At 42.1% G+C, this 14,347-nt stretch overlaps 2 protein-coding genes across 3 annotated transcripts in view; one reads left to right on the top strand and one right to left on the bottom strand.

Annotated features, from left to right (window-relative positions):
• Positions 1-13,640, bottom strand: part of MED15 (mediator complex subunit 15) — a 27,275-nt gene extending 13,635 nt beyond the window's left edge. The window contains exons 1-8 of the mRNA XM_014963909.1: positions 13,495-13,640; positions 9,397-9,484; positions 8,185-8,236; positions 7,869-7,898; positions 6,471-6,686; positions 5,627-5,889; positions 4,490-4,864; positions 3,398-3,487 (exon numbers count right to left, since the gene is read on the bottom strand). Coding sequence (XP_014819395.1) covers positions 3,398-3,487; positions 4,490-4,864; positions 5,627-5,889; positions 6,471-6,686; positions 7,869-7,898; positions 8,185-8,236; positions 9,397-9,484; positions 13,495-13,562 — 1,182 coding nt within the window. The 5' untranslated portion in view covers positions 13,563-13,640. The remainder of the gene's footprint in view (positions 1-3,397; positions 3,488-4,489; positions 4,865-5,626; positions 5,890-6,470; positions 6,687-7,868; positions 7,899-8,184; positions 8,237-9,396; positions 9,485-13,494) is intronic.
• A 428-nt stretch (positions 13,641-14,068) lies between these two features.
• Positions 14,069-14,347, top strand: part of KLHL22 (kelch like family member 22) — an 18,287-nt gene continuing 18,008 nt past the window's right edge. For both annotated transcript variants that reach the window (XM_014965088.1, XM_014965079.1), the window contains exon 1: positions 14,069-14,315. The gene's annotated coding sequence lies outside the window, so the exon portion shown is untranslated. The remainder of the gene's footprint in view (positions 14,316-14,347) is intronic.

Here is a 14,347-nt window from a genome sequence, read left to right as displayed (position 1 = left end):
TTAAAAGGGTCCCCCGCTTTAAAAAAAAAAAAAAAAAAAAGAAGCTGTATATAAACTAGATAGCATACATAGCTGGTCTGTTTAGAAAACAGCAAAGTACCATGTAAAAAAGTCTCTGTTTAGTCAGCCCACCCACTAAAAAAAAAAAAAAAAAAAAAAAAAAAAAGGGACATTGCCAGAAAAAAATAAACATATCCTTCCAGGCACAATCACCCCATCTTAGACCCTCGTGAACACACATGGATCTCTGGAGTGTGTGAAATCCCAGGGATGTTATGGTGACCCACGTGTCCCATCTTGTTCCTCTTTTTCGTGCCACACCACCAAAGTGTGAAGAATCAGATTTTTTCCTCCGAGGTCAAGGAAATTAGAAGCGTATTCATAGTCTAAGTGTCTGGCAAATCACTGAACACCAGCACGACAAACTCCAGTTCAAAGGCTTTCAGCTGTTTGTTGTTTTGTGGTTGATCAAACACATATGCACACACATACAATTTTGGTTTTGATTTTTTTTGTGTTTTGAAATGTGTGCTTCGGAAAGGAAGCGTATATATAAATAACACCAATTCCACTCTTTTAACAAAAGTAGTCTATTTTCCCTCTTCTCCAGCTGATTTACATTTATGAAACTTGTGACCATTTGACAAAGGAGTCAGGAAAGAGGGTTCCCAAGATTGCATCTGTTTTATGCAAAGCAATAAATTAATGAAAGAGCTGGTTTTGTCAGTCTAAAACCAGAAACAACCAGAAGAGTTCAGTACTTTGAAAAAGACTCTTCCACAAGTGAAACTGATTTGTCTCAATTTACAGAATTGAGAATTTTACCCCATAAAAACAGAGAGTGAGCAGAGGAAGAGAGTCTACCCCCATTGTAAAATACAAAACCAATTATTGGATAAAAATGAAGTGGAATATAACAATTTGAATCCTGAACCTTTAATTTTCTTTCATCTAAAATCCAAAGATTTAGAATTCAAAAAATATGCAGCTTCTTATAAGCTACTTCTTGTAAGTACTGTGCCACTGTCACTCCACTAAAGGCAGCTCTGATTTTTGAAGAGCATTAGCCAATCTGCATTCTGAGCACCTGAAGGAGTTGCACCAGAACAGTGATTTAAACTTTATTAATACTTAACTCCAGTTCATTACAGATTTTCTCCTGATGCTGCAAGAACTGGTGTAGCACTCTGTGGTCACTAGGACACTACTTACTTTATTTACCAGCTTCACCTGTGAGTTACATTCTCACAAGGGCTATTCACGCAAGCAGGGGAACATTGACCTGCACAGTGTCTTTATGACTTCAGAGAAGAACTTCAAAACCCATGTGGATCCATGTTTAAACATGGGATTGCTTTCACTTTTATTTAGGAAGGATGAACAGAAACTTTGCGGAAAAGGAAAAACACAGCCACATCAACCGAAATTCCCAGTTTGAAAGCCCCTAGACACTAAGTTTAGATCTAACAAGCAAAGATTAGGATAGGGCTGTTTATAACAAAAGTTTCCCTGAACCAAATGAAGAAATCAAGGCAGATTTATTAAAAATGCTGCTGCTAGCGAAAAATGTACTAAATACAAAGCAAAATCTACTCCTAAAAGAAACTTCCTCTAAATTAAAGAAATTTCATATACACTCTCAACACCAAAGCTGCATTGTAATACTGTACACAGCCACAATCTTAAAACTAAATATTATATACAGATAATATTTATGCAAGTACAAGAAACCTGCTTAATTATCGGACTTCATAGTGTTAAATGAATTTTAGTAGACTCATATTGCAATGGCATGAACACAAATGTAGTAAAGCCTGTGTGTGGAATTTTCTGAACTCCATCCATGTTAGACAATAAGCAATCCCTGAGTTTACTACATGTCTGAATAAAGCTGCAATACAAAACCCACTGTCAGCCATCTCACCACCCGAAACTTTTCAAATGCACTGTGCTGTTAAGGCACTGGCACACGAATTCACTAAATGGGGCAAAATTTAAGTTGACTCTACATAAGCACAATCCATCTGCTTAGGAGTTGAAAGAGCCAGTTAGTAAAAAGAAAAAAGTCAGAGTCTCCTTCCAGTGAGCCTAAGCCCCTGCAGCTCCCACCTGGAAATTATTTAAGAAATAATCAGAAGTTTTAATTCGCATTTCAACTGTAGAGAGAGAACTCTGCATTGCTGCCAATATTGTACCAACTGTACTTACCACTGCTCAACTTTTACATCCTGTGTTACATTAACACAAGCAAAAGGACCAACACAGAAACAGAGCTTAAGCCACCAACAAAAATGTACAATGATGGTACAAGAAATTATTCCTGATACAGGTCTGGGAGATGCATGTTGGAGAACCATTTGTTACCACGGTCCATGTAAAAAGCTTCCGAATGTCTCAGTGAATCTATAAGATTACTTGTGTGCTGAAGGGGAAATGGTACGTGCAGACATGGAATGTCTGGGTATACGAAAAGAACTCTGACATTAATCCTAGTCAACCTCATTTCATCTGTCTGCTTCAGTCTCTTCATCTACAAAGCAGTGACAATTGTACTTACCCATGTCTGTAAAATGCCTCAATATGAAACACTACAGAGGTAAGCCACGAAAGACTATTTCATATTCTTGTGGAAAATGGGATGACAGGTTCAGCTCAAGCCATTCCCAGTTTTTTTTCCCCCATGTCTCCTTCATACCAGACACACATCAAGGAACAATCACTGGGGCTACAAGTGTATTGCAGGATAAGAAAACTGTGTTAGACAATAAGCTTTCACCCAGCACTTTTTTTTTTTTAATGTAACTCTGCACTTGCGACACACGCCATTTTTTCTTCACAATTCACATCCAGAACAAGAGCAATCTATATCTACTGCCCATTTCACTCAGAAGAACGAAAGATGAAAGGAATGAAAGGGGAGTGTAGAGAGATTTCACTATCTATACTATTTTTTATGGTCGATACATGGAGATGAAAGGTAAACCACGAGAGTAAAGAGAGCAGGCAAAGATTCACAGTACAGAAATCAGTTTACGCAACAAAGCAGTCACCTAAGGAAGTTTAACAAAAGAAGAGGTGATACACTCGGGGTACCAACAGTCAGACTGCAGTGTAACCACAGCAGGCCATCTTACCGATTGTGCTTTCCTGTGTCAGTACAGGCAACAATCTTACCTACTCAGGACAGAGAGCATGCACAGAGAGGTTGTCAACGAAATCCTGCCTCTGACTCCAGGCAAAGGAGAAACAGCATAAAAGCCCATATACCCTTTATAAAGGGGATGACTGATGTTAGACCCCCTCACCAGAAAGCCACCAGAAACCCATCTCCATGCTAGTCTCTAGCATGCACTTGCTACAGGCCTGTAATTAGTGACACTGGCTCCTGGCCCCTTACCTGCCCTGTAGCTCCCATCTGAGCAGCTTGAGCCTGAGCTGCTTGCACTGCTGCTGCTGCCTGCTGCTGCTGGACGAGCTGAGCTCTTACCTTGAGTATGAAAAGAAAGAAAAAAAAGTAAACATATGTACCTGATTATGGCATGACACTTCTGTTACAACTACACTCAAAAGGGGTGTGGAGACAAAAATCAGCCTCACAAGAGCTTTCTATAAGTTCCCATGTTTCTAACATTTGCAACAGACCGTGCACCCAAGACTTGATTACTTCTTGCAACTTCTTCCCTGTACTATTAGGTCTCCCTATGACAATACTAGATATTTCAACTTTCTGGCAAACATAGTTAACTACATACATGTTGATTTCTCTCAAGCACACTATATTAAGAACCTACCAATGATCAACATTTCAGATGTTTATACCTTCATTATGACAGTCATCTTACTACTTCTAGTTTAGCTAGTAGGAACACAACTGATGTATCAGCTCATGCATGTGGGGTCAATAATTTCTCCAGTGTGGCTGACACTCCACTCCTCCCCAGAAAGACCCAAAGAAAAGTAGGTCTTGGGATTACATCTGAGTTTTTTCTCAACAACACAGAAAAATACTGACTACCAGTATCTTAAACTTTGACCAAAAACTCTGAACACGGCAGCAGAAGAAAAGCTAGGATGCTAGAGGGCCAACACTGGCTCCAGCCGCATGTACGAGGCACTTCAAAGCACTTGCTCATGTGCTCATGAACAGCAAACATCAAGGAAGTGATTTTTCCTTTAACCAGTTTGTTTCTTTTTCTTTTTTCTTTTTTTTTTGTCCATTCAAGAGTAAGACGGGAAATTATTTTTAAATATTAGCTTCATAAGTGATTTTCACAGATTTCCAGAAGTCCTAATCTTTGACACAAAACTGCTCTCTACTGGTGGGCCCAGACATAAACCTTTAAAATCTCCATATTCATAACATGCTAACTACAGATCTCTTAATAAGTTGCGTTTTTTCCTACTCTATTATTAGCAAAAGTTGAAAATATTCTTTTATTTCTCTAGAGGATCATAATGAACCAACAGTCAACTGGTGACTAGCTCTTACCTGCATTGCTTTTAATTGCTGGGGCGTAAGAGTAACAGGCAAAACCTGACTAGGAATTTGTCCTGAGATTGCCTGTGGCTGAGATACCATGGGCTGGGGTTGCGGTTGGGATTGTGGTGGAAGCTGAGACTGTTGTGCCTGAGCAACCTGCTGCTGCTGTTGTTGCTGCTGTTGCTGTTGCTGCTGTTGTTGCTGCTGCATCTGTTGCATCTGCTGTTGCATTACTTGTTGAGGTGGCTGTTGCTGTATCTGTTGTTGTGGTATTTGTTGCTGTTGTTGTTGCTGCTGCTGCTGCTGTTGTTGTGCCTGCATAGCCTGTGCCTGCAGCTGCTGCATTTGGGCAATTCGCTGTAGTTGCTGCTGCTGCTGTTGCTGCTGCATCTGAAAAGCAGGAAAAGCCAGAATGCTAAGGTTGCAAGCAGTGTGATAGCAGCCTTATTTTTATAGCTTAAACTAAGAGCAAAGAGAATCCTAATACATCAGGCTGAGGTTTTAAGACCAAAGGGAAAGTCCAAACTTTTTATCCACTCACTTTTCATATATCTCAACTCTACATAGCACACATCCCGTAGTTTCAATATTACAAGCTTGTCTTGCAACTGTAACACTTCTCAAAAGCAAAAATGAAGTCCATCAGCTTTCCCTGTACAAATGGGCTAAAAAGCACTTCTTCAACATAAGCAGCCTGCATCAGCACCACTATTTATCAAAAACCGCACAAGAGCATGACAGCTGAAGTTTCCTTTTCTGCTTTTGTGCCTATTATATATGTATAACTTACACAATGATAAAACAGCCACTATTTCTAGAGTAACCCAAGGGCTTTTGGTTCCTTCCCCCTTCCTGTTCTTGTCGGAATGAAAGATTATCCTGATGTTTATAAAGATAAAGAGACAAAGGTTTTAATTGTCTATTGCTATGACAGAAGAAAGCAACGAAATGACTGTTAAGCCTTTCCTCTGGGATGTAATATATTATTGCCAATTAACTTGTCAGTCTAAATTGAAGTCCTGTCCTAAAGTGGAAACACATCAGTAATTGGCAGAGCTGGTAAGTACTTCCATGCAAGCCAAGCTTCACTTAACAAGTAACCGACCACAGATGACCTAAACTGCCATTGTAGTTGTTTGTCATCACCTGCTGTTGGTTTTGCTGCTGCTGCATCTGCAGTTTCAGCATGTGCTGTTGCTGCTGCTGGACGGCTTGCAATTGCTGCTGTTGCTGCTGCTGCTGCTGGGCTGCTGCAGCTGCTGCTGCCTGCTGCTGCTGGACCTGAAACTGTTGTTGCATGGCTGACTGCTGGACCTGGAACTGTTGCTGCTGCAAAGCCACCTGCTGCTGCTGGAATTGTTGCTGCTGCTGCTGTTGCTGCTGAGCTATCTGCTGAAGCTGAAGTTGGGCTAAAAAGAAAGCAGACTGTACTTAAAACACAAGAACCAAACAGTGTGAGAGACTGTTACCCGGTATAACTCATAGTAATTTAAGATAATCCCTGAAGTACATTAATGTTCTTCATTAGCAGCATATACTTTTGCTTCTCCAAATGGATGAGGCACATTAGCAGCAGAATTAATGACACTTCCTACTACCAATCTCTAATTCTCATCACCTATAATGAGTCAGCAACCTAGGTAAAGAATATGAAAATGTGCGGGAGGAAATAGGCACAGAGGTCACCACTGGGAAGCACCATATCCATAGACAACACAGGTGAGCTCTACAAAAACAAAGTTTTGAATTTGACTTCTTCTAGGATGAGTGAAGCATTTGCTCATACAACAGCTAGACTGTTCCTCGCTATACTAAGGAAGACATTTATCCCATTAGGAAGCAGTATTTGAAATCAACTCTTCCTGCAGTTCACTTGGCTGATTTAGTCAGCAGTACGAAATCTCTTCAGCACCCCTTCCTTGCAGAAAAGATTTATGCACTGAAAAGCTTACCTAACAATTTTGGTGTTTGATGCAAACTGAACACTTACTGGGCTGAGTAGCTGTAGAGACACCAGGCATACCATGAGGGGCCATTCCCGACGTTCCAGGAGGTTGCTGCTGCCCTGGGAGACTCATCTGTTGTCCCATTGGACCAAGGCCACTCATCCCACTCATTGGTGCTCCTTGAGCTCGGGAAGCCATGCCCATTCCAGGTGCCCCTGCTGGGGGACCCCCAGTTAGATTCTGCAGGGCATTCATTGGGTCTAGAAAGAAAATAGTTACCAATATATAGCCAGCCATGCAATTGCCTCCCCAAAATCCTCAGTTCTCCATCATCCACTCTCTGATCTGTCAGCTTCAGACCATGACTAGATCCAACACCCTGAGAATCATTCACTGCTCTGGCCTGTGAGACCACAAGAGGCTTCCGGCATGCCTTTGCCTCTCTGTAAATAGAGTGGAGATTATTTAAAGTGCTTCAGATTGGCAAAGTTCCAAATAGATTCTAAATACATCAGAGAAAAGGAACTTATTAGCTACCTCTGAATTTATATGCAAGTCAAAACCAGCTGCCAACAAAACTCCATGAGGATACATAGCTCGTAACCTCAAAAACCAAGAAGTCCCACTGCAGATCCAATTAGCCTCTTCCTCCCGAGGTCAACATAAAAAAGTAGTGCTCAGACCAGAGGAAGTACAGTGGGTATTTATTATGCAGTGGACAAATTCAGTGCCTTTCAAGACAACTGTCATAATTTTGAATCCTGGGCACACAGAAAAGTGAAGTCAACGGCAATTCAGGAAAGCAAAAGACAACATGGGGCACAGAAGCAATGTTAATCAGGTACAGAATGCAACACCCCATCTCTCTTAAGAGTATTTATGAAATAATTTCCAACTGTTTAGACTGGATGTTAATCAATCACACTGCATATTTAGCCTATAGGGGGATAAAAATAGAGGATCATACTATGTCCCCAACATACACTGCTATAGGAGTTAGCACAGAGGCAGAAGACATGATCAGATTTAACCTCAGTCAAATGGCAGAGTGCGTACGCCCCACAAACATGTTTCCCTCTGATGCAACACAATGAGGAACCCAAAGCTGGTAACAAGGAGAAACCTGGACTGCTCAGCAGGAGATTATTTTCAGTCACTCCTGTTCTTTCAAGTGCATTACTGCTGCAAGCTAACAAAAGTACAAACAGGGAAACAAACAAGACTCCTGCATTACATCTGTCCAAGCCTGGCACCCTCATCACTGAGAACTCCAAGACTACCACGCTACCTTTCCTCTCCTCCAGCAGCATTTAATATTCCAGCTGGGGAACCCACAGCCTTCTTACTGTTAGTACAGCAAAGCCCTGGTTTCTAAGCTGTTCTGGTTAGAAATAGAGGGACACAAAAAAAAAAGGAAAAAAAAAAAAAAAAGGAGTTCTTACCACTGACTGAGGCTTGAGATTTCTTATTGTCTGCAAAGGAAGAACAATTAATACAGGAAAAAAATTAGGAAGGTGGAAAAAGCAGTAAGTTTAAATAATTCCTCAAAGACTTTTCAATTATAGATGGATGTGTGAAAGAAACAGTATTTACAAATTAAGCATGTATATTACAGGAAAGATATTTTAAAGTAACTTGTCACATGCAGAACCACACCCACAAACCCTAAAATTGACTTTTCTTGTGAGGATGGGATAAGCAATCCCATTACTGAGTAAAAAAAAAACCAAACAAAAAGCAACCCAAACAATTACTTACGAATATCTCGAAAATGGATAATAAGTCTGGCCACAAGAGAAAGATATTCTTCCTAAAGGTGAAAAAATTAGTATTTTAGCATAAGAAAAAAAAACAACATTGCAACTGTGACTTTCTGGTTCTTCAGTTCTTCCTCAACATAACAGATTTTACTTCACAATTTCCGTGGGCTTTTCAGTGCAGTTCACTTGCAAGGAACAGTCTCTTCATCAATTAAGAGAGAATATTTTTACTAATAGGTCATTGTAGTTGAAGGTAAAAGGTGGCCAAGAAACCACAAAATCCACTGGAAAAAGTCTCTGTGGCAGTCACACGATATGTGAAGATAATTATAAACCAACACATCCATTTTCTTCTTCCTACCCACTCTAATTTCTTTTTGCTTAAGGATAGAGCCTGCTTACATGGTACATGGACTTAGGTTAGTTCTTGAACTATGTCTCATTCCTACTACAAGAACTTTTTTTAAGCTAAATTAGTATTACAGATACAAGTTAACAACTTTAAAGACTAACATATGATAGAAACATGAGAAGTTTTTTATTAGTGTGCTTCATAATACGTAAGAGAAACTGCACAGGGCTGAGACAGCCTCCCTGTCCATGAAACTAGCAACTCACCAGTACAGATGCCATCAACAGGCATAAATTTGTGACATCATCACTACAAAACTTTGACCAAGAGAAGTTTTATCTCAAACACAGCCTATTTGGAGACAGCAACAGTATCCAGTTTCTTATAACACAGCTCCAGGAAAGAAGTTTACATTTGGGTATAGTCTCGATAACCCAACTTTCACAGAGACCACAGCACCTCCCTCGGTCTTACTCCTGACACAGCCTTTTCATTGGTATCTTAGTCTCTCCTGACCACCACACTGGTCATAAGGAACAGTGCTACACCATACATAAAGGAAATTCTATGCAATTCACTACACGCAAGCCTTTGGATAAGAGTTAAGTGCGGTCCCACATATGTATTAAGTGCTGCAGTTGTCTTGGACTGAAATCCAGTTTGATGCATATATTGGATGGAAGATACCTCACTCCCCCTCAGGCTAAAAGCAGCACAAAGAAATCAAAAATTTTGCATAACTATGTACTGTTAAGCAGAGACAGTTAACTAAGTCCATTGAGTTTGCAGTTTCTGCAGGTTGTTCCAAATTTCTTTTAATATCCCAGTAACTTCTGGGAACAAAGAGGGATACTTTACCCTTGTTTTGGCCTTCATAAACACATGACTCTCCATATCTTTGCTGGATTTATTATGGGCAACACCAGCCTTCCTCATAGCGTCATCACTGGAAAAAAAAAGGGAAAAAACAAGACTGGGTATTAATTGAGGACATCAGAAAATACCTTCTGTAGTTGGGAAGGTCCGTAGAACAGCTTTTTACCCCTCTCTCATTTATAGATTTAAAAGCAAACAAACAAACAAAAACCATGCAACCACCACATACATTACTTAAAATTGCCATCCTTTAAAAATTCTTCAGATAACAGAAAAAAAGCCAACTAATTTCTAAAAGGCAACACAAATATTCTTTGCAGAAATTCAAGAGTAACTGCCAAGTCGTCATTTTACCAATTAATGTATTATTTTGACCAAATACCAGGACCTGTTCATTTCAGGAAAGCTGAATGACAGGATTAATGTAATCCATGTTTGGCAAACAATGGGCTTTGGCCTGCCTAGCTTCAGGCATTTTCAAAAGAATTCTCTAAACATAAGGTGGGAAAATTAAAAAAAAAAAAAAAAAAAAAAAAATGTGCTCATGGTATGGACTGCTGTAGAAGACTAAATACAATTTCTAAAAAAAAGGGGGGGAAAATAAAAAAAAAAAAAAAAAAAAAAAAGATTGCCTGAAGGCATAGAGAGGTTTGAGCAATGAGTGAGAAAAAGGAGTGGGAGCACTGATGAGGGGGAGAAAAGAGCAGAGATGCAGCAAGGGAGGGGACAAGCAACATGAAAGCAGCAGGTGAAGCAATAAGATGAAAAGAAGGCCCTGTTGATGGAAAGCTGAGGGTAAGAAAAATAACAGGTTTGGTAATAAAAAGCTTTCAGTTCCCTTACTGTTCTTTCCCATTTACCAGCCAAAATCACAGGGACTTGCTGTCCTTCCTCCATCACACCTCTAGTAAACTGGATCTCAATCTGCCCTCTGGATGGGATATTGAATGTGCAAGATGAAAAGGCAAAAAGGAAAAAAACCCACACAAAACCACACGTTGCTAAGGTCATGGGTGGAAAAGAAGGGGCATTCTCAGTACATCAATAAGGAGTAAGCAATTCAACTGTGAAACATGCAACAAGATAAAGATGTCCTAAAACAAGGAGTTCAGTCAGGTGAACAGCCCTATTCCAATCCTCTGGGCACTCTCATCCTTAGAAACATTTCACTTCACTGCAAAACCTGTTCCGTTTTAAAGCAGCCTGGCAGCTACAGTCTAAATTCCCAAACAAGTTACCAGGAAATACTTTCACCTTGTAATTAACATCTCAGCAACTTATTTCTCACTATCTGCAGTTGCACAAGCAACTACCCTACACTAAACTTGTGTCAAGGTAGTGATGCCTGAAAGATTCAGCCAGTCTTCACATTCCCATCCTTACTTCTGTTGACACAAGCTCTTTTCCTCATCTAGCTGAACCATTAGCTAAAACCTATTCGATCTTAAGTGAGAATATGTATATCAAAACTTCAAGCAAAAAACTGAAGACAAAATTAATATTAAGGAAAGGCTTTTACAAAGGAGACTCCCAAGGTACCACTATGTGCCTGCTACCTATAAAGGCCACAATAAAGGTAAGCACAAGTACATAATCACACTTTTACATCATCATTGTCTCCTGGAACAACCTGGGACAAGCCAAAGCTGCTCCCTGGCCTCAGTCATCTGAGCTCATCATGCACAGTCCAAAAGTCCTGCCTGGGCCTGCAGTCACACAGGAGCCTGTGACTGAATGGGGCTTCTTAGGTCATCAAATTAAGTATGGCCTCAAAAGATGATAACCAAATCATACACACTGACCACTGACACATTCACTAGGATACGTATTCCACACAGCTCATCCACATAATGTCACTCTAAAAAAAAGACAACCAAACATAAAAAACCCCAAAACTTAAATTCAGTGGTGTAAAGGAAACGCAAGTGTGAAATAGCAACACATTAAGATTCTGTATCCAGAAGTTGTAACAAGGTGCTCAAAATGCGAATGGTTCCATACATTTAAGTTAACTTTTAAGACCAAGTGTTAGTATTTGTCTTGACAAATATCACTTGGTATTTGCACGAGGAACTGGAAGATATACATAGGTATAAGACAGTGTATTTTCGTAACTGTTAGGAACAACCTTCCCACAAATTAAGAAAACTTTCAGATGATTGACTAGATATTTATTTTAATTACCTCCCTCTTATACCTACTACATAAACCTCACTAATGGTAAAACTGGAAACTTATGGAAAGAAATATGAATTTGTTGCATACAGAGCTCCAGTCTTTAGGCAACATATTGCTTCCATTTCTCATTCAACAAGCCTATCTATTATAAACTTTACTTCTGGCTGGCTTCACTTTATACCAAGCATCAACATGAAACCATGCCAAGTTGTTTTCAGATATCTAGCACATATTAATCTCTTAAAAAAAAATAATTATCCACTGCAGTCATTGTACACTTATCCCAGTAACAAGCTTGTCTGCTTTTTAAACAAGATAGTGAAAAGATAGTGAATACAAACGTATGATGTGTATTATAATACTGGATGGAGTGCAAGGAAGAAACATCACTTACAGACACAATCTTAAAAAAATAAGACTGTGTCAATACATCTGTAACAAAAAGCACACAGATCATACACAGACATCTGTGCACATATGTAAAAGACAATAAATGGAGGACATTTTATTTCTACTTTTGCACAACAAGAATTTAAAGTTTAAGATTACTGTCATCTCTTCATATGACATTAAGTTCAAAGATTTTACTGGTCAGCAGTAGTAATTTTTTTTATCTCTTGCTCTATGCTTCCATTGAAACATTTATCAGTATTGTTCCCAGCTCAGGAGAAAAACAAAAGTTACAGTTTATAGAGCAAACACAAAACCAAATGTTTATTATGTTAAGGTTTGTCTCCATTTATTCATATTTATGCTACTCCGCTCAAAGTTACACAGCATTTAAAGGCGCTTTTGTTTGCTTGTTTTGATGAAGGAGTAGAAGAGGAGAAGAAAAGCAAGGGATTAATCTAACAAGATGAATGACTTTGCAGAAAGTAAAACATCAGTTCTGAGCACCAAGAATGTTTGCATAGCTTTGAAAGATGCACATAATTGTATTTCTTTAATGAATACCATAACAGTTTAATTCTGAGACAGCACCTTAAGCCCACAGCTAGGCAGTAAAACCACATGCAGTCAAACAGCATACTGTTTACATATCATTTTTCTAAAAAAGTCTGTTTTTAAATATTGATTCTCATAAGCAACAAGGCAAGATCAAGCTTTTCAAGCACACATAAAGATTTCAACATTACTTTAGAAGCATTGAACAGTGCTTTCACCTTTTGTAGAGTTAAAGAGCCTTCCATAAAATAGAAAAGGCATGAAGAGCAGCAAAGTCATTCAAGTAAAGTGATTGTTTCACAAACAACAACTGGAAAGGCAACAAGCTGTACTTTCTTTTTCTGACAGCCTATGAAGCATAAGGCAGATACCAATTATAGTGATGCTTGCTCTAGAAATAAGAAAGCAAATCCCTGTCCCAAATAATAAAAAAAAGTTTTGATATTATTTTTGGCCTAAAAAAGTCAGATACAAGATTACGCAGTGGTTTTCATAGGACAGAATACATCAAACTTGGCAACACTACGGACACTGCAGAATTGACCCTAAAGCAGGTGCCGTCAAGCAGGATGGGAAGCCGATGTTCCAGGGGACGACGAAAGCGAAAGGGAAGGAGGAGGGGAGAATCGAAGTCAAAGAGCAGGCCCGGCTACCCCACGCACAGGGTCTGAGCTACGTCCTGCTACCGAGGGCCCCTCACCGCTGGACGGCGAAAGGGCCCGGGGGAGAGGAAACACCGGGGACCACGGACAAACACCGGGGACCACGGACAAACACCGGGGACCACGGACGAACCCGGGCAGCAAAGGGAGGACCGGGAAGGACTCGTAGACGGCAGAGACAGAACCACCCGGGCGCTGGGGACCCCGGGGAAAGCGGGAGCCGCTGAAGCCCCTCCGGCAGCGGCGGAGGCCCACCCGCGGCCTACTCAGCGCTGAGGCCGCAGCCCGCACTCACATCTGGCTGACGAGCTTCTGCCGGAAGTTGGTGCTGCGCCAGTCGGTCTCAGGCCCGGTCACGTCCATCCCTGCCTCCACCGTGAGCACCGGCCGCCTCTGCCGCCCGCCACCACCTCGCTCCCCACCTCGCTCCCCGCCGCCACCCCGCCGCACACCACCGCGGAAGCGTCGCGCACCCACTTCCGGCGCGCTGAAGGCTTGGGGGAAATGGAGTCCCGGCGCAGAGGCACATCAACTCTCGCGAGAGCTACCGCCTCGGCGCGGGGTTCGCTGGGAAATGTAGTTCCGCCTCGGGCACCACACCTAAGGCACCGACACCGGTACCGGAGCGGTGTGGCCGCCCGCAGCCCCAGGCCCCCACCTCGCTCCCCACCTCGCTCCCCGCCGCCACCCCGCCGCACACCACCGCGGAAGCGTCGCGCACCCACTTCCGGCGCGCTGAAGGCTTGGGGGAAATGGAGTCCCGGCGCAGAGGCACATCAACTCTCGCGAGAGCTACCGCCTCGGCGCGGGGTTCGCTGGGAAATGTAGTTCCGCCTCGGGCACCACACCTAAGGCACCGACACCGGTACCGGAGCGGTGTGGCCGCCCGCAGCCCCAGGCCCCGCCGCACGACCGGGCACACCCGCGCCCAGGGACACCGCAGCGCCGCCGGGGCCCCTCGGGCTGGCGGATGCCCGGGTGACGCTGGGAACCCTCGCCCCCGCCGCCCGCCCCGGTTCCGGCCGCCGCCGCTCCTCCCTCGCCGGGCGGGCGCGTCACGCGCCGCCGCCGCTGTTTCCGGGTCGCACATGAAGGCGGAAGCCGCCGCCGCTCTCGGTAGGTGGCTGGGGCGGCGGCGGCGGAGGGGG

Source organism: Calidris pugnax, unplaced genomic scaffold, assembly GCF_001431845.1.
Source record: "Calidris pugnax isolate Ruff unplaced genomic scaffold, ASM143184v1 scaffold32, whole genome shotgun sequence".
NCBI classification, from domain to species: Eukaryota; Metazoa; Chordata; class Aves; order Charadriiformes; family Scolopacidae; genus Calidris; species Calidris pugnax.
This window is presented reverse-complemented; position numbering and strand designations above follow the sequence as displayed.